The 22,894-nt window shown below is 35.8% G+C and overlaps 1 protein-coding gene across 7 annotated transcripts in view; it reads right to left on the bottom strand.

Annotated features, from left to right (window-relative positions):
* Positions 1 to 22,894, bottom strand: part of LOC121462986 (glycosyltransferase-like domain-containing protein 1) — a 354,055-nt gene that overhangs the window by 158,508 nt on the left and 172,653 nt on the right. For all 7 annotated transcript variants that reach the window (XM_041674978.1, XM_041674980.1, XM_041674983.1 and 4 more), the window contains 2 exons: positions 21,111 to 21,278; positions 16,873 to 17,046 (listed from right to left, as the gene is read on the bottom strand). In XM_041674978.1, coding sequence (XP_041530912.1) covers positions 16,873 to 17,046; positions 21,111 to 21,278 — 342 coding nt within the window. The remainder of the gene's footprint in view (positions 1 to 16,872; positions 17,047 to 21,110; positions 21,279 to 22,894) is intronic.

The following is a 22,894-nucleotide window of genomic DNA, read 5'->3' as shown; positions in this document are numbered from 1 at the left end:
AGATAGATGATAGATAGATAGATGATAGATAGATAGATAGATAGATAGATAGGATAGACAAAAATAGAGACCTTATAAAGAGCAGCATCAGAGACTTCACATGTACACCTCCCCAACACACACACACACGTAGTAGAAGGACTTTTCTTTTCTTTCCATCTCAATTAGAATGTGGCTGAGGGCATAGGGTGGTGGTTTGAAGAAGACAGATGCACCTTCACAGTTCAGTTGCATAGACAAGTACATGGTTATTAAAGACCCAGAGTGTTCCCTTCTGAGACTGAAGGTGTGAGCCTTATGTACTGGATAAATTCCAACTTAGGTAATTGCATTCTGCTCACTTCACCTCCCCTAGCAACTCTTTCAAGTGAATCCAGTATTATTTTTCACTTCTTCCCCTAACCTGCTGTGTAGTGTCAGATGAGCTGTTAAACAGCTGCCATGCTTCGCTCCATAATGGTGACTGTTTCATCATATAATCTGTAACCATTCTCTGTGTGTGCTTTGGAATCTTTTAGGAGAAAACTGTTACCCTAAAAATGTAAGAAATCATCATAATTTTAAAGGCACATTGGACAACTGTTTAGTTCAGTTAAATTCAGTTCAACATATTTAGAAAATACCTTATTTTGTGAAAGACCATAAAACTAGGTTAAAATATCCATGAAACATGCTATGAGATTATATGAAAAGGTATTTAAAGAAAGCAAACTATTTATCAACTATATGAATATTCTGCCAAAGAAAGGAATAGTAGGAAGAACAAATGCTTCAGACATTTTTATTTGAAAATACATCTGTCTTCATCAGATGGTAAAAATTTCCAATGTCACCCAAGAAAAACAGTGAACAGAAAAACTTGAACATTAAGTCAATGGGAAATGGAGGAGTGCCAACATTTACCATTTACAGAGAAAGAGTTCAGGGGAAAATAGAATTTTTAACTTTTTCTTATTTTCATTGGGATAGAGAACTGTGCATGTTCATCAACACATAGGCGTGCAAGTATACCACAGTCTGCCCAAGGAAACTTGTGCATAAGAACATAATTTTTGGCAATACTAAAAAGGTGTCATGGCAAGACTAAGAGCAGTTACTGTATACCTTCATCCCATTTGTAGTTTATTTGGTAGGAATACATCCAGTGCATCATTCTCCTGGTCTTCATATCAGAATACAGAGAGAATACGGAAAGTGGGTAGAGGAAGCTAGGAATATAACTCAATGAAACAGCACTAGCCTAACACATAGGAAGCCTCGATTCAATCTCCAGCACTGCAAAAACACAACAAAAAGAAACAAACAAAAAACTGTTGCTAACCTTAAAGATATACATTTATTTTTGTCTTTCTTTTTTGGTGTCCATATAGTCTGTGTTTGTATATATGTACACAGTCATGTATAGACCAGAAGCTGCTGTTGGGTGTCTTTCTATATTGTTTTCTATCTTTTTTGAGACGGCCTCTCCCTGGGCCTGGAGCTCACTGACTGGCTAAGGCAACTGTACAGGGAGCTAGAAGGATCTTCCTTTCTTCGCCTGTTTCTAATATTTGGGCTACAGAAGTGCACCACCACACTCTGCTCTTCTGCACATACAGGGGATTCAAAAGCCTATCTTCATGCATGCATCAACCAGCACTTTTTCCACTAACGAGCTCTCCAGCTGTTGCTTGTTTTTACAAATATACTCCTAGTTGAGAATAACATACAGCCAACACAGAAAAACTAGCACTTTGAAGCTCACACTTACAAACTTTGTTATAACAGTGGCGTGACTGGCCTTAATTTTTATTAAAACTGACATTTATTTAAGGGAAAAATGCCCAGTCATACAATTGGATGGAATATTATTCAGCGTTATTTATTAATTCAGGCTACATAATTAGACCCCCAAGTTGCACTTTACAAACAAGCTTTCATCAACTCTGAGGTGATCATCTAGACACTATATTTCTACAAGTCCAAATTCCTTACATATTTTTTTCTGTAGTAATAAGAAGGGTTTCTAAAGCAGAAATAAAAACTAAATGTTCTTGGACCCAATTTTAGTTCTGGGTGTATTATCTGTGCTACAATTTGGCTACAGTAAACTACAAAACCTTACACCAGCTTTCCCCCAAACACATACATATGAAGTACTCTGGTTCAAAAAAAAAAAGTAACTATCCATTACTATATCAAGGTCTTTCATCCTCTACCTATCATCTTATCAGGGAGAAATACTGCATGAACCAACCTGAACATGCAGGACGCATGCAGGAAACACCATCAAAGAGGAGCACAAACTGCACTGAGTAGGAACAAACACTCACAGATTATACAAAATACTGTGAATAACTGACTATCTAGAAAATAGCAAGTTTTACTGACTTGGTTTGTTTCTTTCTTTTTTCCCCAGATAGAATTTATCTGTTTAGCCCTGGTTGTACTGTAACTCACTCTGTAGGCCAGGCTGGCCTTGCACACACAAAAGTTCTACCTGTCTCTGTCTCCTGAGTGTTGGTATTGCACCACCACCCTGATTTTCATTGCTGATGACAGCTGTGTTCTACTAATGCCATCCTTGAAATATAGCTGCAAACCATAATATAAGAGGGAAACAAAACAAAGCAGGGGGAAAATAACCATGAGAGGCAGTAAGGGACGTAATATACCCAAAGTTTTCAGAAGGTGTAACTAAGAACCTATGCTACAAAAACTTATTTAAGTGAATGAACTTAGAACGAGAAGATATGGGGAAAACCCAGCTAAGTATTATAGTAGGCAGTAGACTAGACATACTAGACAAAGTCAACTACTCATATTTAATAATTTCATGAAACATCCAAAGTTGAGTGTCAAATTGAGAAGCCTGCTAGGCAATTAAGATTAGGATAGTAGATGTGAGCTCATACAGAGGAAGGCAGAGAACATGTAAAGGATGCAGTGGCATACTGCACCCAATACTTTCTGTTCTCTTCACAAAGTCCTTACCACTCTGATTAAATGTTAGGGAAACTAAGCAACAAAATGGAAGGTGCTAGAACAAGTCTTGCATGTATAAAGCAGAGGAACCAACAGTATAAAGGAGATCTACATCACACAAACTTCTCTCTCACACGTACTCCACTCTCGCTCCCACTCCTGCGCTCTTTCTGAACTATATGCTATGGACTGACCCGAATTTAATCCACTCCCTAATGATGTCAGCCAGCTTCTAAAGCAGGACTCCGAACAGGAAGAGTAAATAGTTAAAAATTTGAAAGAAGCAAACACATCTGACTGATGAATAGCATAGTAAAAGCTGTAATCCCAGCCCATACAGGGCAGGAGGAAACTGAGGTCACCATGGCATGAGTTTCAGCCAGTCAAGGACTCCAAAGTAAGGTTCTGTCTCAGGGGCTAGGGTGGAGGACTCTGACATCCAGTCCTAGGAAAGTGACATGAAAAATGATAGGTTGAGCTTTAGATGCTGGCATTCCTATTCAGAGAATGAGTTTTAAAGAGTAGCCCCGTATTTACTGGGAACAAACAAGCAAGTAGCTGGGCTGAGTCATCTCTATTTCCCCTTAAAGTCCTAGTAGCTGTAGTTCAGAAAATGAGATACTTCCAGTAAAAGAGCAAGAAATCTAAGGCACCTGAAATAACAGACTGCTAAGAAACCTTTGGCACTACCCATTGTTCTCTAAATTGCAATGCTGCCAATCATCATTGGTTAATCCTATTTAGTAATTACTAATACAATCAACACCTTTGACTCCAGATTTTTACTCATCTGTGTAATTTTTTAAACTAATTTCTAAGTTCTGAACCTATTGATTTACTATACAATGAACACAGGAAAAACATTTTTACTTCTGTTTCCCAAGCTGTACAACAAAGAAATTGGTCTAGAATATTTTTAATGTTCTATTTCAGATTATCTACTAAATAAGAATTATTATTTGTTCTTTCACGAGACAAATATATCAAGAGCTAAATCTGAAAATAAGACGATTTGCCTACAATGGAAATGTATTAGACATTTTTCTATAATTTTACTATCTCGGTTACTAATACAATGATATGAAAAACTTAAAAGCTGTTTTTTTTATCCACTTTTCCTCTTTACCCTTTATGACTCTTGTTTATGTCTTTTCAAACTCATTCTCACAGCCTGAGACAGCCCCTCTTCAATTAGTTAGACGACTTGAAGAAGCACTTAAGGATTTAGTACTATCAAACGAGTTTGGCACATAGAGCGAATGTGGTGGCTTAGACTAGACCAGTCCGCTCCCTAAGAATTATGCACGCTCAGGGAGCCAGCCCACACTTAGATGTGATTACACAAAGCAGACGCACTGGCTTTCTACATGTCTATGAATTTAGACTTCCAGGCCACACTGAGGAACTCGGAACTACATAACAGAATAGGAAGCAGTGGGCATGAATTCCTCCTAAGGAAGGGATGTACATGAATAGCATACAGGAGAAAAAAGTTCCCCTGCATCAAGAAACTTCTCTTTGTAACAGATGGAGACCATTACAGAAAACCAAAGTGAATCAAATTGCAGAATTGTGGAGCCCCATCTCATCTCAATAGATACATCTATAATACAACTCTTGCATGTAAGGCTCAAGGATCAGTGCTGAAGCAAGGGCAGAAAGACTGTAAGATCCACAGGATCAGGGACTTTGCTAAGTGATCATGTCTCATAGTAATGTCAGAGGCCACACCCATAAAGTCTCACCAATATGAGTGCTCAAATGTGAGCTGAAAAAGTACAGCAATCGTAGATATTCTAATGTGGATGTGGGGACAGAAGGCCCCAACCTTACATAAAGAACTACAGGCAATTAAGAAAGGCTGAGAGTGGAAACAGACTTTCCCCAGGGAAGAACATACCAATTTGTTATCCAATAACAAGTGGTCACGCTGTGAAAACATACATACAAATAACACAATACAGGCTTTGCAGCTATATTTCTGTATTTATATCAACTGTGGTTATATGTAACAAAAAAATAATGAAAAAAGAAGCCATGAATGGGAAAAAGTGCCAGGAGGGCTATGACATACATGGATCTATATAAGAAGGTGAAAAAGAAAAGATCTCCTCAGTAGATTGGGAGGATGGGGGTGGGGGGGTCCACAGGAAAGTGTAGAAGAGGAGAGGGGAGAAATAAAGGGGAGTGGAAAAGAATGTATAGCTCAAAAAAGGAATTAAAAAAGGAAAAAATACTCTTAAATAGAAAATAGTAAAATAGAGAATTAGTTCCATAGAGATATTTATTCATAAAAAAATTATTGGCTGAGGATATGCCTGAGTGAGAATGTGTTTGTAGGGCGAATATGAGAATCTGAATTCAGAACCTTAGAGTCCATGCAGATCTGTACCCTGGATGTGCATCTGTAACCCAATGCTCCTACAGTGAGATGGAAGGCAGAGACAGGAGAATCCCTGATAGCTGCAGACAGCTAGCCTGGCAGACATGGTGGTGGACAACAAGAAACCTTGTCACAAACAAGGTGAAAGGAAGAAAGGACCAACAACCAAGATTATCTTCAAACCTACACATGTGGTTATGTTCACACACATAAACCCACATGCATACACATATGAAACTCATAGGTAATGTTAGTCAAAAATAGTCAAGAGAAAAACTAAAGCCACATTGCCTATGTCTACTGACTCAAAGCCCTTCTGTAGCTAGTAATACTACAGAATTTGACAGGTAGAAGAAAATCTTATTATTTACCATATGAGCAAAATGCACAGAAATTCCAAAGACAGACTGAGAGTTTTCATATATAATACACCCTCATTTTAATATACCTAGCAATATTCTCTAGATTTCTGTCACTCAGTCTAATGTGGTAAACGGAAGTTAGCATTGTAACAAGCAACACTGTTTAAACAAAAGAAAGCCTGGACATAAAAGAAAAGCAAACATCACATTATACTTTGAAGAAACACTGACAGTATACAGCAAGGGTTCTCAACTTGGGGTTGGCATCCCCTTTGGGAGCCACATATCAGGTATCCCACATATCATATATTTACAATATGGTTCACAACAGGAAAAAATTACAGTAACATGTATGTGTATATTTAGTATATGTATATTTAATGTATATATAGACAAATACTAGATTATATATACTATACATGTATATGTAGTATCTATCATTATGTATGATCTAAACCATATATATAACATATTACATGGAATATATAAATATAGAGAGAGACAGAAAGAGACTCATTATATAGCCTTGGTAGGCCTGGAAGTTATTATGCAGACCAAATTATCCTTGAACACTGACTGCCAAGTGCTGGGATTTTGATTAAAACTTTCAGTGTCATATTTAATATTACTCTGTATATTCGTACTTAAACCACAAATAAATAGATGAAAATATTGACTTTTTAATTTTTTATTCAATTTTCCTAGGACGGTAACAAATGACAAACAATAGTCAGCTTGGTTTTATTTGAAAAGGTTTATTTGTGGAATATAAATCATATCACAGCCAAAGAACATTCAACCAAAAGTTCTGCTAGCACCGGCCAATACAACACACTATGTTCCCAAGGGTGGCAGAGGTGTGAGATGATAATTCTCACTTATCTGTCCCTTCTGAACAGAGCTGCCAACATCTCAGACTCAATCTATACAACTCAGAAACCACCAATTTTACACCACAAATCTGTTTCTCAATTCAGTACACATACTGTCCCAGACAGCACAATCCGTACTCAGATCATTCCTAGGGTTCTTCCATTCAATAAGCTGACATGTCAACTTGCCAAATCTGCAATCTGCATGGTTTTTATTTTTGATTTTGTTCTTAGTCACCTGAACATACATACTGCTCACGAGACTAAGACCAAGGAGCCTGTCTTTCTGTTTCATACCAGACCTGCTACATTTGTAATACAAACAGCAAGTTGTAGCAGATGTTAGGTGAACGTATATTCCTAATAACTATATTTTGCTGTATCTTCAACGAATAATGGAAGAACTTTTTAGAAGACAGTCTTTTATGCAGAATATCTTAGGGGGTGAATCATTTGAGTAAGAGATTATTAAGTTAGCTTACTACTCAAAGGTACCTTTCAAATTGTTTATATTTTTAATGAAAAACTTCCTAGAAGATCCTGGAATTTTTAAACAGAACAGTGAACAACTAAAACCAACTAAAATTATCCATGTACTGATCATTCTACTCAATAGCAAGCATTAGTGAAGAACATCACAGGCTGAGGGGAACAGCATATGTGTGGCTTTCTCTGTCATATAATATAGAACATATACTGCTAAATGATAAGTAATTACTTGATTGCTATCATGTGGATTTGATAGAATTTATGTTCCTACCTCTAGTCTTTAAACTATCAGTCAGCTTTAAATCTTTATTCTGTAGATTTATTGGTATTTTCACAATTTTGTTACTGCTTACTTACTTTTAATGTTGGGGTCACACTGAATGGGTAAGCCTCCCCAAAAAGTAAAGTAATAAACAGGCAAAATGCTCTTGTGTTTATAAAGTCATTAATATTTATATAAAACGTGTCGGGTTTTTGGCTCTGTAGTCAGTCATCAAATTATATAACAAGCATCTTGATCATAATATTAAGCCTAAGATGGTTGCTATCCAAATTCCATGATAAATCCGCTTAAGAGGAACAGAGAATGGTAATAATTGGCAAGTCAAAGTGCAATCCCTGCACACCATACTGTTGACTCATTTTTTTGCTAAGCATTACCAAAAATGGAAGCATTAGAATAAGGAATTGCTTACAAAATAAATAAACACAATTTTTCAAACACTAAAATGATTTGGAAACCTTAATACATTATTCATAACCCTCATGCAACATAACATAAAATTTTATCTTGCCTTGATGACCCTACACTGATATGCTATTGTGCCATGAGAAGTTAAGTAATGCCCTCTGACCAGGATAAAGGGGAAAGGCCTTAACCAAACCTTTTGATCAATTTCCCTAAAGGAACATTGGAGTTTATCAAAAGACCATCATTAGTTTGTAGCCCTATTCCTTTATTCACTTGGGGAAATTCATCCAGCATAGTATATTCTGGATTACTTGTTGGTTTGTTTTTGTCCTCCCAGACTTCTTAGCACAGGACCAAGAGAACTAGAAAGAAAACGAGCATCAAATCTTTGACGTAAACAGAATGAGAAAAGTAAATGAAAGGTTAATTGCCATATAATATAATGGAAAACACAATTTTTGTTGCTGCTAAATTCAGAGTATTTTTGCAGAGTTGAAGTTATTTCTAGGTTTGAAAAACGATTGCAATTAGGCATCTATAGGTAACAATTTTACAAAAATATACAATTTAAGTAAATTTGGTCTTAGGGAATTTAAATATTTGAACAAGGAGAGTAAGAAGAGATGGTGAAAACAGCTCAGGCAAACCCTATAAAAACAGGATACTATTTACCTCCACATGATGCGATTCAATCCTTCTCCCAATGTATCGTCCTACATTCTTAAAAATGAAAATTATCTGTTACCATTTAATCTCTCTCCATAAACTATGGTCATTCTTTAGTTGTAAAAATTGGCAATTCTGAAGATATTCTGCAGGGGTTATTGGTGTGGTGTTACCTTATGTACCATGGAATGGCTCCAAACTGCCATGGGTTTTTACTTCTCATGTATGTTTATGTATAGATGTATGTATGTATGTATGTATGCATGCATGTATGAGTGAATAATGTCTATGTATATTTTTAAGATCATTTATCTCCCTCCTCCCTTGTTGTCAAGCTGTCAGTCAGTTGTCATGTTTTACTTCTGTCAGTAAGCCTGCCTTTCTCACACTGCTAGTCAGCTGACAGCTGACATATCAGATAAACAAAACCTCTGAAACTGAATTAGCAAGTTGTGCTGGGTATTGGCTAGACTTGGAGATATGAAATCTAGTTCTTCTCTAACTAAATAGCCAGAACACACCAAACTTAAACCAAATACTAATGGTGTGTGTGTGTAGGACAAAAGGAGGAAGGGAGAGAAAGTGTGTGTATGTACAGGGGAAAAGGAGGGAGAGAAGTGGCATGAAAGTGTGGGTTTGCATGTGTAGAGGGGAAAGGAGGAAGGGAGAAGCGTGTGTGTGTGTGTGTGTGTGTGTGTGTGTGTGTGTGTGTGTGCATGTGTGTTGTGGGGGAAGGCGTGTGTGCGTATGTGCATACAGACGGTAAGGAAGGGAGGAAGACAAAGTATGCAAAGATGTTTTATATTTGTGAATGTTTCACAATATTTTCTTCAACTAAGTAAAGATGTGTTATATATGTTTAATTATATAAAAAATGTGTTGCTGTTTTACCTAAGGCATATAATTGGTCTAATAAAAAGGTGAATAGCCAACAGCAAGGGAGGAGGTATAGGCGAACTTCTGGGTAGGGAGAGTAAATAGGAGGAGAACTTTAGGCTCCAGAGATGAAAGAAAAGGAGACATCAGGGGACAGACAGACAGAGAAGTAGGAAAGTAGGACACACAGAATGAAAAAAAGGCAAAACACACACACACACACACACACACACACACACACACACGTAAAATATAGGTGAAAAGTAACCAGTTAAATTAATGTTAAAAGAGCTAGTGGGGCAAATCTAACCAAAGGCCAAGCATTCATAACTAATGGCAATTCTCCATGTCTTTATTTAGGAACTGGTTGAAGGCACAAAGCAAAATCACAACTACAAAAGCTAACCAAAATAATAGTAAATAAATGATGGGATATAGACATTAAGTTGGAAAATGAAAGACAAAATTGGCCAAGAAGAAAGGTGACAAGCTGGATCAACCACTGCACAGTAAATTCTAATCAAGGATTGTTTGAGCAGAAGTGACAAAGAAAATTAGCAATCCTTCCTGTGCCCTTGTATTAAACTGACCTCTTGACGAAGAACCTGTTTCTATGTGTTGATTGTAGGAAGATTTGGTGGGGGTGGTGATGAAGCTCTCTATATCCAAGTGGAAACAGATGTGCTAGTTATAAATTAACAGGGCAAAGGAGGTAATGATGAAATAATAGCCTGCAATTCAGAGGTCTATTATACACCAGGTAGTCCTTGAAGTACCTGGAATGCCTGGATTCCTTCAATCACTACATCACCCTTATCATATAAGGTAAATGTAGTAATAACTCCTAAAGAACCTAGACTCAGGGTCATTCCAGTGCCATAGAATAGAACACGAGAGTCAAGAATCAATACATGTGTATGTGGCCAAACTTATAAAAATGTACCCATTCTCAAATGGTTAATAATACCTATTAGGAAATACTTTTTAAGAAAGCTGTTTCTCTTTAGCAGTCTAGTTTATAAGAATTGACCATGAGACGGTTGAGAAAGGCAAAAAGCAGCAACAGATATCTACAGCCCAATATTGGTATATTCCTACCTAATAAGTTTCAAGTTTTAGAAAAAACAATTTTATATGCAAACTTCACTAATTTTGTTAGACATATGCTTTTTATTTTTTCTCTGATTAATATATACTATATTATATAAATTATGTTATATTAATGATACAATGGCATCTTCTGCTTAATTTTATTTAAATTCACTTTTACAATAATTAAATCATTTTTATTAGAAGGATATAAGCTTTCAACAACTATTCTTATTAATCACCCTGGACATTTTGTCATTGGAATTGCTAAATATTTTTCAACATCTCAACAAATAGATTTGAAAACTGTAGACATTGGGCTGAATGTCATTCATGCCAATAATGATTTACACTATATGAGTTTGAATTGTATATGGAAAATTACTTTATAAAAACAAATCAAATAACACTTTGGACTAAGATCTGCTTAAATGTTATCTTGGTCCCAATATAATTTAACAAAATTTCTATTTAGCAAAATTTCTTTATGGTCAATATTAATAAGCTATTGGATTGTCACAGCTGTATTAAATATAAGATGTTTTAGACTATACATGATGCAAAAGAATTTGAAACAAAGTACTCAGATTGAGATGAGTTGGTACTACCCATATTCATTCAAATTTGTATATTTTTCAAAGGTTTTTTGAAAATCAAAATTATAAAATAATGCTCATATTCTGAAACTCCAAATATAACTTTGCTCTCACTATATCAGGTTTAAACTATAAAATTAAATCTTTGAAAAGTTAAAATTCCCTCATTAAACATAATAGAATATGTATCTGTAAAATATACAAACATACATCCAACTTTCTTTTTTTTTTGAGTTCTTCTTTCTTAGATTTAAAAGGTCAAACATTTGAAGAGAAAGTATATGCTTTCATTGAACTTACTGTTTTTTTGTCATTATTCCCCAAACAATACCTTACAACAAACTATGTATTAATTATTTACATTATTTTAGAGCCTCTAAGTAATCTAAAATACTTCAAATATACAGAAAAATATACATAAGTTAAATTAAAATATTATATTATTGGATATAAGAAATTTTAGCATGTGCAAATTTGATATCCCTGGGATGTCACAGAACTACTTCTGCATGGATAAGAAGACATGACAGTGAATGAGCACACGTAGAAACACACAGACACACATATGCCAGAAAATGTACATATATATTTGAAAATTAATTGTGACCTATGTTTCATTAGCTATACAGTTTTTGAATTAGCAAATGAACTATCAACAGTAATTTTTAAATGCTCTATCATGACTGAAAGAACTATAAACAGAAATTTGAATCAGAAGTCAGACACCTGGGCAATTCCTCCCTGCCCATCTTTAACCCCTTGGGACGAGGTCCCTTGGTACAGACATTTTAGGTATCCTTCAGTTCCACCTGCCACTCCCCCCCCCCCCCCACACACACACACACAACTGACTGCTCTCCTACTAGCCTATCTCCATTCCTGATTCCCTGCTGATTCACAGAGCTTCCCGTTTCCTGGAACCCACTTAGGCAATACTTGGCTACTGTTAAGTAAGCTCCTTTTATTCTCCTCCCCTCCTCCATCTCCGTCTCTGCAGACTTTTCTTAGACCTGCCTGAGCATCTCCTCCCAACTCACTTCCAAGCCCTTGGAACCGGCCTCTAATCCAGTGTCTTCCTAGTCTATCACAGCTGCCCCTTACAGCCTTTCCTCTAGCCCTTCATATGTGACTGGGTCCAGAAAGACTTTCTATCAGGGACCATGCAGCCACCACACTTGGTTAAGACACAACCATTCCTTTTAGCCCATCACCATTTCCTTAGTGATGCCCAACATACATGCAGAAACAATCTTACTAGGGACCCACAGCCAATTGGCTATGACTCAGACTGGGCAAGAACAACCAAAGGATGTAACAATCACCTATCAAAGGCAACACCAGATATAAAAACAAAATACACCTCAAGTGCTCAAACTCCAGATGGCTAGACTGCAGAGCAAAAACCACAAACATGAATAAGCAAGACATTATACCTCCTCCAACAGTCAACAACTTTAATAGGCCCTGAGAAAAACTGTTTACCTGAAGCACAAGACAATGACTGCAAAAGAACTGTTATAAATACATTCAAGGACCTTAAGAGGATATGAATAAATGACTTCACAGTTGAAGGAATTAATAAAAACAATTCAAGATATGAATGTAGAATTTAACAGAGAAATAAAATGATGAAGAAAAACACACACTGAAATAAAACTCAAAATGAAAAATTGAGGATGTCAAATATCAAGTACAGAGGTAAGCCTCACAACCAGACTAAAAGGTCAATATGAAAATTTCAGGTTGTAGAAGCAAAGCAGAAGAAATGGGTGGCTAACTCAAGAAAAACGTTAAATGTGAAAAATGCCAGGCAAAAAAATCCAAGAAATCTGGAAGACCATGAAAAGACCAAACCTATGAATAAATAAAATAGGGATAGAACAAACCCAGAAAATATTTTTAACAAAACCATATAACGAACTTTCTCCAATCTAAAGAGAGGCCTATCAAGATAAAATATGCATGTGAAACCCCAAATAGAAAGGAACATATAAGAAACTCCTTAGACACATAATAATCAAAATACTAAATGTATGAAACAAAGAAAGGATATTAAAAAATATAAGGAAAAAAGACTAACCACATAAAAAAGTAGAACCAATCGAATAGCACTTGACTTTCTAATGGAAACTCTCAAAGTCAGAATGGCCTGGACCAAGGTTCTACACATTGAGAGACAAAAAATGTCAGCTTAGACTACTCCACCAGAAAAACTACCATATAGAAGAAGCAGAGAAACAAAAATATAACAAAGAAAAACAGATTTAAGCAATTTCTGTCTACTAAAGGGCTCTATTGAAAGCACTAGAAGGAAAACCTACGTACAAAGAGAAGGGTAAATACACCCAAAAGGATACAAGAAATAAATAAGCCTAGAACAAAAGAAAAAAATAAAAGAAAAGAAAAAACAAAACAACAAAATAATAGGAGATAATAATAACAAACACTACTCTTCAAAGGAAAATCCACCGAGATAAGATTACAATTCTAAAAACTCATGCGCCAAAGACAAGGATATGCAATTTCATAAAAGAAGATAGTGGGACTTCAATACTCCATTCAGGCAGAGACAGGACATCCAGGTAAAAACTAAATAGAGAACCCCTCTAGAGCCCAGGCTCTTGCCAGGTGTCCATGAGGATGTTCCCAGCTAGGTCCCTGGGCAGTAGAGAAGAGGGTGCCTGAACTGGCCTTGTCCCGTAGTCAGATTGATGACTATCTTGAATATCACCATAAAACCTTCATCCGGCGACAGATAGAGATAGAGACAGAAACTCACATAGGAGCACTTGACTGAGCTCCCAAAGTCCAGTTGAAGAGCAGAAGGAGGGAGAATATGAGCAAGGAAGTGGCTGACAATTGGGGTTGACTGAGGAGCCAATGATAATGGCACTGGAATTTGTCTCTATTGCATGTACTGCCTTTTTGGGATACTAGTCTATTTGGATGCACACCTTCCTAAGCATGGATGGAGGGGAGAGGGCCTTGGACTTCCCACAGGCCAGGGTACCCTGCCCTCTCTTAGGACTGGAGGGAAGAGAGAGTGGGAGAACAGGAGGGAAATGGGAGGAGGGGAGGAGATGGAAATTTTGAATGGTATTATTTATAAAGAAATAAAAAAATTGAGAAATGCTGGAGGCTGGAGTTGAGGCCATAAGTCAAATGAACCTAAAGAATATCTATATTCACCAAGTCCTTAAATAATATGCTCTCTTCTCTGTAGTACATGGGATTTTCTGCAAAACTGACCACATACTGAGACACAAAGCAAATCTCAACAGATAAAGGAAAACTGAAATCATAAACTCATCATCATGGAGTAACTGTGGATACCAACAACAAAAGAAATGGCAGAAAGCATATAAAATCATGGAAAATGAGTAACTCACTACTGAATGACAAAATCAAGAAGGAAATTAAAAACTTTTTAGAAATGAATGCAAACAAAATCACAAAATACATAAACCTATAAGAAACAATGAAGGCTATTCATAGCAGTAAGTGTCTATATATCAAGAAATGGGAGAGACCACATATAATTTAATATTATATTTGAAAGACATATAAAAATAAGAGATAATTTCTTAAAAGAGTAGTTAGGAAGAGATAATCAAATATAAGAATGAATTCAATGAAACAGAAAAAACTATAAAAATAAAAAATATAAAGAAATCAATAAAATCAAAGGTTTCCTTTGAGAAAATCAACAGTAATGACAAACCTTTCATAAAATTAATCAAAAGAGAGAAAATCCAAATCAATAAAATTACAGATGAAAGGGAAACATTACAATAGACACTGAAGGAATTCAGAGAAATGTAAGGACATACTTTAAAATCTATATCCCCAAACTGGAAATCTAAAACAAAAGGGCAAATTTCTTGACATACATGACCTACCAAAGTGAGATCAAGATGAAATGAAGAATTTAAACACACTCAAAACCCATAGAGCAATAAAAACAGTAATTTAAAACAAAACTCTTAATCAACCCCCCAAACCACAAACAAACCAAATCAACAATAAACGCCCAGGACCAGATGGATCCAGTGCAAAACTCTACCACACCTGCAAAGATAAACTAAATACTTGGTAAAGTATTCTGCAAAATAGAAACTGAAGGCTCACTAATAATTTTTCATGGAGTCTCTACTACCCTGATACTAAAACTACACACAGATGCAACAAGGAAATAAAGGCAGAAAAGAAGAAAAGAAAATCCAATATCCCCTATGAACACAGAAGCAAAACTCTCAACAAAATACTTGCAAACCAAATTCAGAAACAAATGAAAAATATTATACAACAAGATTCATTCAGCTTCATCCCAAACACATAGGAAAGATTCAATATGGTAAAAGGAAAAACAGTTTTCCCCAATGCAATGACACTGAATATATCATCTACATTCTATGGGCTCCATATGTTTTTTTGTGCTTTTTGTTTTGCCTGGGTATTTATTTTTTATGTATTCATTTATTAATTAATTCATTTTTATCTCGTTGGTTTTTATTTCTTTTGATTCTTTCTTATGTCCTTCTTTCTGAGAGAGACAGAGAGAACATGAAGTTCACAAAGGATCTGACAGAAGTAGCATAAGGTAAATAATGGGATCAAAATGTATCATATAAAATATTTTTAAAAATAAAATTTAAAAATTAGATGAGGAGAACTAGCCTAGAGAAGAATCTGGGTCAAGTGAGTAGCATAGAAGATAAACTATGAATGTAAAGTCATTTCAGATACAAAGCAGCAAAAAAATCTTTCAGTTTTTTCTTTTATTTTTGAGATAATATAATCACATCATTCCTCCTTTCCCTTCCCTTCGCTCAAACGCTCCCATATACCACTCTTCACTCTCTTTCAAATCCATGGCCTCTCTTTTCACTATAATTATTACATTCATATAGGCACATGGGTATACTTCCTAATATGAGCTGAACAAGGACAACAATAGACACACTAAAGTGTATGGGAAAAAGTTCTTGAGGCCTCAACACTACACAATATCTACAGACAAGTAAGAAATGCTGACAGAGGGGAAACTGTCTTCACCAGGAAAGAACACAATGCGATCCATTACTAAATGATCAGCCCTAAAAACATACATAAAACAAGTACTATTATAGAGACTGAGCTATTCCTAAATACCTTTGAAGGATCCAATTACACAACACAAGCATCTTAACCTGTCCTAAGTCCCAGGGAAGAAGACAACTTACTAACACTCTAGTAGCAGTAAATACAGGTTGTTCTAAGTTTAACTGAGAGTGACAAAGGGCTCTAGACTGCTCCCTTTGCACCACACATTCGCGCTAATTCAAGGTAAGACTAGCAGCAGAGGTTAGAAAAGTACACTGAGTAACCAAGAAACGGAACAGTTAGTACTTCTGCAACCCAGTAATTCCACATTTAGTTCATTTTAAAGATAACACAAACTGTGAAAATGAAGAAGGAAAAGAAACCTAAGGAATCAGAATGAGACATTGAGATCACCAAGAAAATAGTATTTAATACAGATTTACTGAAAGGAGTTACTGTTATATATTATAAACAGTGGGCAAAACTGGATGCAAAAGTTGAGAAATGTGCTTGGCAATTACTTCTGTAACACAAAAGAAGTAAAACATTTTGTGCTTCACCCATAGTGCCTACTTTGGTAAACAAATAAACAAGAGTAAAGAAACAAAAATTCAATACCTAGACTAATGATTCCTTGATAGGATGGATATTTGATCATCAAAAGTTTTTATGGAGAGACAGAACTCTATTGAGTTCTATTGAACTATACTTATACTGAAAAGTCAAAGTCAACAAAAAGAATATCAATTTCTAGACACTTGATTTAGGATAAAACCTCAAAACTACAGTCAAACACACTGACCTGCTCACATCAGGAAACCTGATGGGAAAATAAATAACTTGACACTTGGGTCTGATTATGCTTTCCAGATCCTTAGGTCTGTGATCAGGAATCAGCTTCAGGAATTTTCCAATGGAAGTAAGAAACGATTCCATATTAAAAATGGAATTGAATACCACCACATCAGCCACCAAACTGTAAAGAGAAAAGGCAAATGCAAGTTCATGAAGAGTTATTCTGTAAGCCTAAGACCCTTGCATACTAATCAGACTCTGCTCTACCACAGGTTTGCAAGTAGCACTGGACACTAGTTAGACGGAACTGCTGCTAACAGGGATGTTGTTCTTAGAACTCAATCACTGATGGTTGGGTTGCTGGCTTCCCGGAAGACAGGCAAGAGAGAAATAAGATAGTTGAATGAAATCAAATAAGATTTCAAACTAATGCCTATTTCCCCATACATCGTAAACTTCCCACATTATCACTACCAAGCAGAGCAAGCCCAAGCATGTCTCTATGTGATCTAATATGGAGGATAGGTTTACAGCTTCCTCCTCATCTCTGAGGAAACTAACTCCCATAAGGCTTTTCCTATGGGGACATGATAAGTTTAGCACAATTCAGTTAAAGTCCATTTCGAGTTTTAGCCTTTTGTTTGAAGAAATTTTATTGTTTTTAGGTTATGGTATTACATGGAATGATGATATCTCTAAATAATTTAGTTCAGTATTGTAGTATGCTTAGGACAGTCATAGAAGTAAAAAAAAATAGTGAAATACATTCAGATATCCATACTATTAGAATTTATTACATAAAAGGAATATATAGCTAACCACAATCATTGATCTCTAGAAAAACACAAAAGAATTATACCATTAATAACTGATTTTGACAAATGTACTTTTTTCTTAGGTATTTTTAAAATACAATACACATTGATTAAAGAAAAAGTGAAAGCAGGTTTTAGATTTCATAAATAAATGTACCAGTAATTTTCTTAATGGCTATTGCATTGTCTCCAGCACCAATGAACAACAATGGTAACTGTGCATATGCTAGATAAAACCTACAAGTATAATATGAATTAAACTAATTTAATAAGATTTGATTCTTGAAAATGTCTATGACGGATATCTTGGTTTTCAACTTTACACACCTGCAAAGAGGAAATTTCAGATGAAGAAGTGCCTCCATCAGACTTCCCATTAACATTGTTTACATGGCATTTTCTTGATTACAGCCCACTGTGGGTGGTGCCATCCCCAGGCAGGTAGGCCTGGGCTATGTAAAAGGAGGTCTGGGAGCAAGCCAGTGAGCAGTGTTCCTTAGTTTCTACTTACAGTTGGAGGTCTTTCTCCAAATTTACTGGGTGATGGATTGTGAGTGGTAAGAGAAAATAAACCCTTTTCTCCCCAAATAGCTTTGGTCATGATGTTTATCACAGAACACCTTATTTGTTTCACTAATAATTCAGCATTACTAAACAATTCTATAAGAAGGTAAATATGACAAAACAGCTTTATTCCATCTTAGAAATGATACCTTAATAAGACTGGGAAAAAGCATGCATGTCCATAAGGCTATGAGAGAACATCATAATGAGAGAGCTTACAGATAAAATATGAGTGCCAACGATAATCCTTGGCTTAGTTTAAAACATACTCACCAAGACAGACAGCTTTGCTATTATTAGTACACAACAGAACAAAATCCCAACAGAAGACACACTGACTTCCCCTCTAAAACTGCTTTTGCCTGTTTTGTTTGTTTGTTGTTTTTTCAGCTATGACATGGTGAAAATTTGGGGGATGGAGACAACAACAACACAGCTAACACAAAGGAAAATCACAGAAGAGTTGAAACAAAACTAAACAATAAGGAAGCCTCACAATAATATACTAAAAGTTGAAGATGGTTCTACAGCTCATCTGTTTGCACCATTTGTCACATATTGTAATAGTGACCAACGGGTCACAATACATAGTTACAGCATGTGTTCATAAGTCAGAGGGTTAGTGGAACCTCGGTCTAAGGTGATGGCTTAGGTCAGACATCTTTAAAATCCAAAAGTGCTACACAGTCCAGAAAGAAAGCTGACAGTGCCAGCAAACGCAGAAATCAGCAAGAATGCTGAAGACGCATTTGAAGAAGAAGCTGAAGCAGGACTGCATTCTGACATTCTTATTTTCCTCTGGACAACTTTCTCTTCCTATTACAAAGCCAAGTTATTTCTCCCCAAGCTTGTCTATCAGTTTATCCTCTTGAGTGGAAGAATGAGGAAAAATCATATGCAAATTTTCAGTCTCTCTCCTTATGAGAAAAAACAATTCTTCATAAAGGAAAAAAAGGGGAGTGAACCTATTTTCTTTATTTAATATCTGCCTAAAGTAGGCACACCACACAACTACTATTAATCTAAAACATTTAGTCTATGTTCTTAAAGATTCACACTGGTCTACAGAAATATACTTTCTCACGTATTTCCTCCCTGACATGAGCGGGTGTAACTTCCATTAATGTCACACATAAAGGGAAAGATATTTAATCCCTCCATTATAGTTTCTCAGGGTAATAAAACCATAGAATCTGAAAAATAAAATGGTACTAATTCAAGAAATCACAAGATTATCAATGTTTTACATATTAATAAATGTAGAAGTAAATTTCATTTTCATATTTTTAAATATATAAAATTTATTTTTATTTTATGTTAAGCTCATTGATTGATGCTTTGCCTGCCTGTATGTCTGAGCGAGAGTGTCAGAAGCCCTAGAACTGGAATTACAGATAGGTGTAAGCTGCCATGTGTGGGCTGGGAATTGAACCTTGGTCCTCTGGAAGAGCAATCAGTGCTCTCAACCTATGAACCGTCTCTCCAGCTCATTTTCATTTTGAAAACATATTTTTCTGTTGTCATTTTAAGATAAAATGAAGTATTTTAATTTCCTATGAAATTTTAGAATAGTTGCTTTTTATGAGACATTTGACTGCACAGTTCCACTGTTCTGCTAGCCGTGCTCCCTCACAATTCAAGTGGCTTGTAAAAACGACTGCAGAAAAACATTTACAAAATGCTCAAAACAATTAGTACCATTAGAGCTGTTTTTCTATGTCAACTAAACTAAGGAACAGACTAGCAAGGTCTGTTCAAACACATTATCAATCTCTGTAGCTAATAACTACTAGAAATGGTGTATAACATGTATGCAATCACTTCTAAATTGATTCCATGTGACTGGCGCTGTGATGCAACAGGATTCGCAGGAGAGATGGCATGAGGTTGCTAATGAACTTCTTTCAGCAAGCATCAGGAGAAACACTACACTGGAGGAACAATAGACAAGATTTTCACCTTTGAAATGGCAGCTATTTTCAGACTGTCTTTTCAGAAGATTCAGTGCGAGAAACAATAAAAATCACTGAAACATTACGTTTTTTAAAGTTTCTGCCTCAGATGCAACAAAATACACAGGCCAAAAATGAAGAATTTAACAAAAAATAGGAGCTACAAAAACCCTTGCTCTATTAAATTTTAATTTCTTTACTAAATTTTAGCTGAACACACTGAAAGTAGCTGATAAAAAAACTTGCTCATTTTTCTACAATTTAAATAATATTTAAGGAATCAAGGGGTAAAGATCCTTGTCAATAGTTTATATTTTATTCTGAACGTTATGTAAAACAGTAAGATAACTGGTTCAAGGTAAGATTGGATGATTAGTCTTTGTCTTAATATATTCATTTCACAAAATGAATAGCAGTGCTATTAAAAATCCTGCAAAATACAAATAATAATATTATGGAAACAATATTTAAACACCTGTATATGCCTTAATATACTTACAAATTTATTGTAGTCTCCAGATTTACAAACTAGCCATCTAAAATGGGAAATATAGAGACTGGAATGATAGCCCATCAGTAAAAATGACATGCTTCAAAATCACGAGGACTCAAGTTTGGACTCAAGCACCCACATAGCAAGCTGGACATCCAGTACCTGCCTATAATCCCAGCTCCTATCAGGACAAAGATATAAAGAGCTCAGGTACTTGCCAGTTTCAAATCTAGTGTAGAAAAACAGGAGCCTCAGACTTAAGGAGAGACCCTGTCTCAAAGAAACAGGCAGAGAAGGACAGAAGGCACCCATCGCCCTCTTCTGGCCTTTGTGCATGCATCCCCCACCCCATAAATCTGTTTTGAGAAAAGGGGAGGGGAGTAAGATGGCAAACAACAAATTGTATACAATCTATACCTACCATGAGAGAATTTGATTGTATCCATATTGAAAATCTCTCTCCTGATATTTCTTGACAGGATATACCAACTGGTTTTCATGGAAGTACAAGATCTTTTTCAGTTTTCCCAGATCAGGCCGAAGGGCAGCTAGTTCAGCCAGGTTAAGTACTGAGCTTGCAAAAAGGGTCCTAGAAAGAAAAAAAAAAAAGTTTACTGTGCTAAGCATGCCTGAAGGTCCACCCTGTGCCATTCTGCTTCCCGATTCTTTCCCGCCTAAGATACACATATGCTTGACTTAGTGCCACGCAGAAGAAGTCTCAGTGCTGACCTTTTAAAAAGCAACTACTAGGAACTATAAAAGTCCAGGTTTCATTGGTCTCAGCTAAGCTCAGGAAGAAGAAGAAGAAAAAGAAAGAAAACTGTCTGGATTGTATAAAAAGACAAGAAGAGTTCTATGTGAAGGACAAAAGGAACCAGGATAGGCTGGATGGGGAATACATTTGCTGCCAGCTTCAGTGCTCTCAACTCCTTGCAACCAGCAACTGAAGTTCAATACAGAAGCAGGACTGGGACATGTTCATGTTTTGACAAAACCCTTTTTGATTTATGCAATGTATTTATGTAGTGTTTTTTTTTCTCTTTTCATGTTTCCTCAAAGTCCCCTTTAAAGTATCCTGTAATCCTTAGACTAAGAAAAAAAAATATATTTTTCTTTACTACTAGGCTGCTGGTGGCTGGCACTAGATATGCAAAACCCCTTATAGAAAACAAATAAAATTTGATAAATGGTTTATTATAGAAAAAAGTCTGAAAGTTTATCTATCCATGTTTATAAATAAATCAAAATACCTATTTGGTGTCACTCTACACTTACTGAAATGCCTACTGAGTGACAGAGGCAAGCCTAGAAGAACAGAATTGTTGACAGAGATAGCCCAGAAGGATGAATACTGACTTTCATGGAGTCATACACACAGTGTTAATGAAACAAACATAAAAAGTGTATTCGAGATTTAGACAGCCTGGAAATGGCTCCCTGATGAGATGCCTACCACATATAGAGACAAAAAAGGGGCAACACCTGGACAGCTGAGGACATTTAGATAACCTTGTTAGTGTAATTGTAAAAAGTTGAGGTATAGAAAAACTAAGTTTTATCTATATTCACACTAGAAGTCAGTGCCAAAGCAGAAACTGCCAAAATGTTTTAATTGCACCATAGCTACAATTGTTGGAGGATGACTTATCATACAAATACTTCTGTTGGTCTAGACTTACCTATGAAATACCATCCTTGTTACTTAAATGATTATTATGACTACAAACACCCGTCTTGAGAAACCAAATAGTTAACTTGATGTGTTTACATAATCTGCAGCACAAGCCTTTCACAATAAAGCAATGGTTATTACTAAGTATATACAGTATACTTTTTTTTTACTATACTAACGAGGAAGTATATACAGTATAAACAGGAATTCAGTTTAACTGAATAAGGTGCATGCCATTCAAAGTCCTTTTTCAAGTTAAAGTGACAGATTTGGAAGAATATTGTTAAGTAAAAGAAAGAACTCATTTAACATTCCATAAACAACAAGTCTATCATCTTAGATATTATCCAGCTATAATTCAGCTGCTACTTTGATACAGGAGGATTTTCCTCTGCATAGATCAATACAGTCAAAAGAAAAATGTCAATGATTTTTCAATCTTAACAACTTGACACCACAACACCAACATTTCCTTTAGTGTGCTTAATCATTAAGAAATCAATTATATCTCACAAAAAAATGTTGAAACAGCA

This window comes from Microtus oregoni, unplaced genomic scaffold (genome assembly GCF_018167655.1).
Source record: "Microtus oregoni isolate MIOR12 unplaced genomic scaffold, Mior012 000025F_ref0000491, whole genome shotgun sequence".
Taxonomy (NCBI): Eukaryota; Metazoa; Chordata; class Mammalia; order Rodentia; family Cricetidae; genus Microtus; species Microtus oregoni.
Note: the sequence above shows the minus strand (reverse complement) of the source record. Positions and strands in the feature narration are given on the sequence as shown.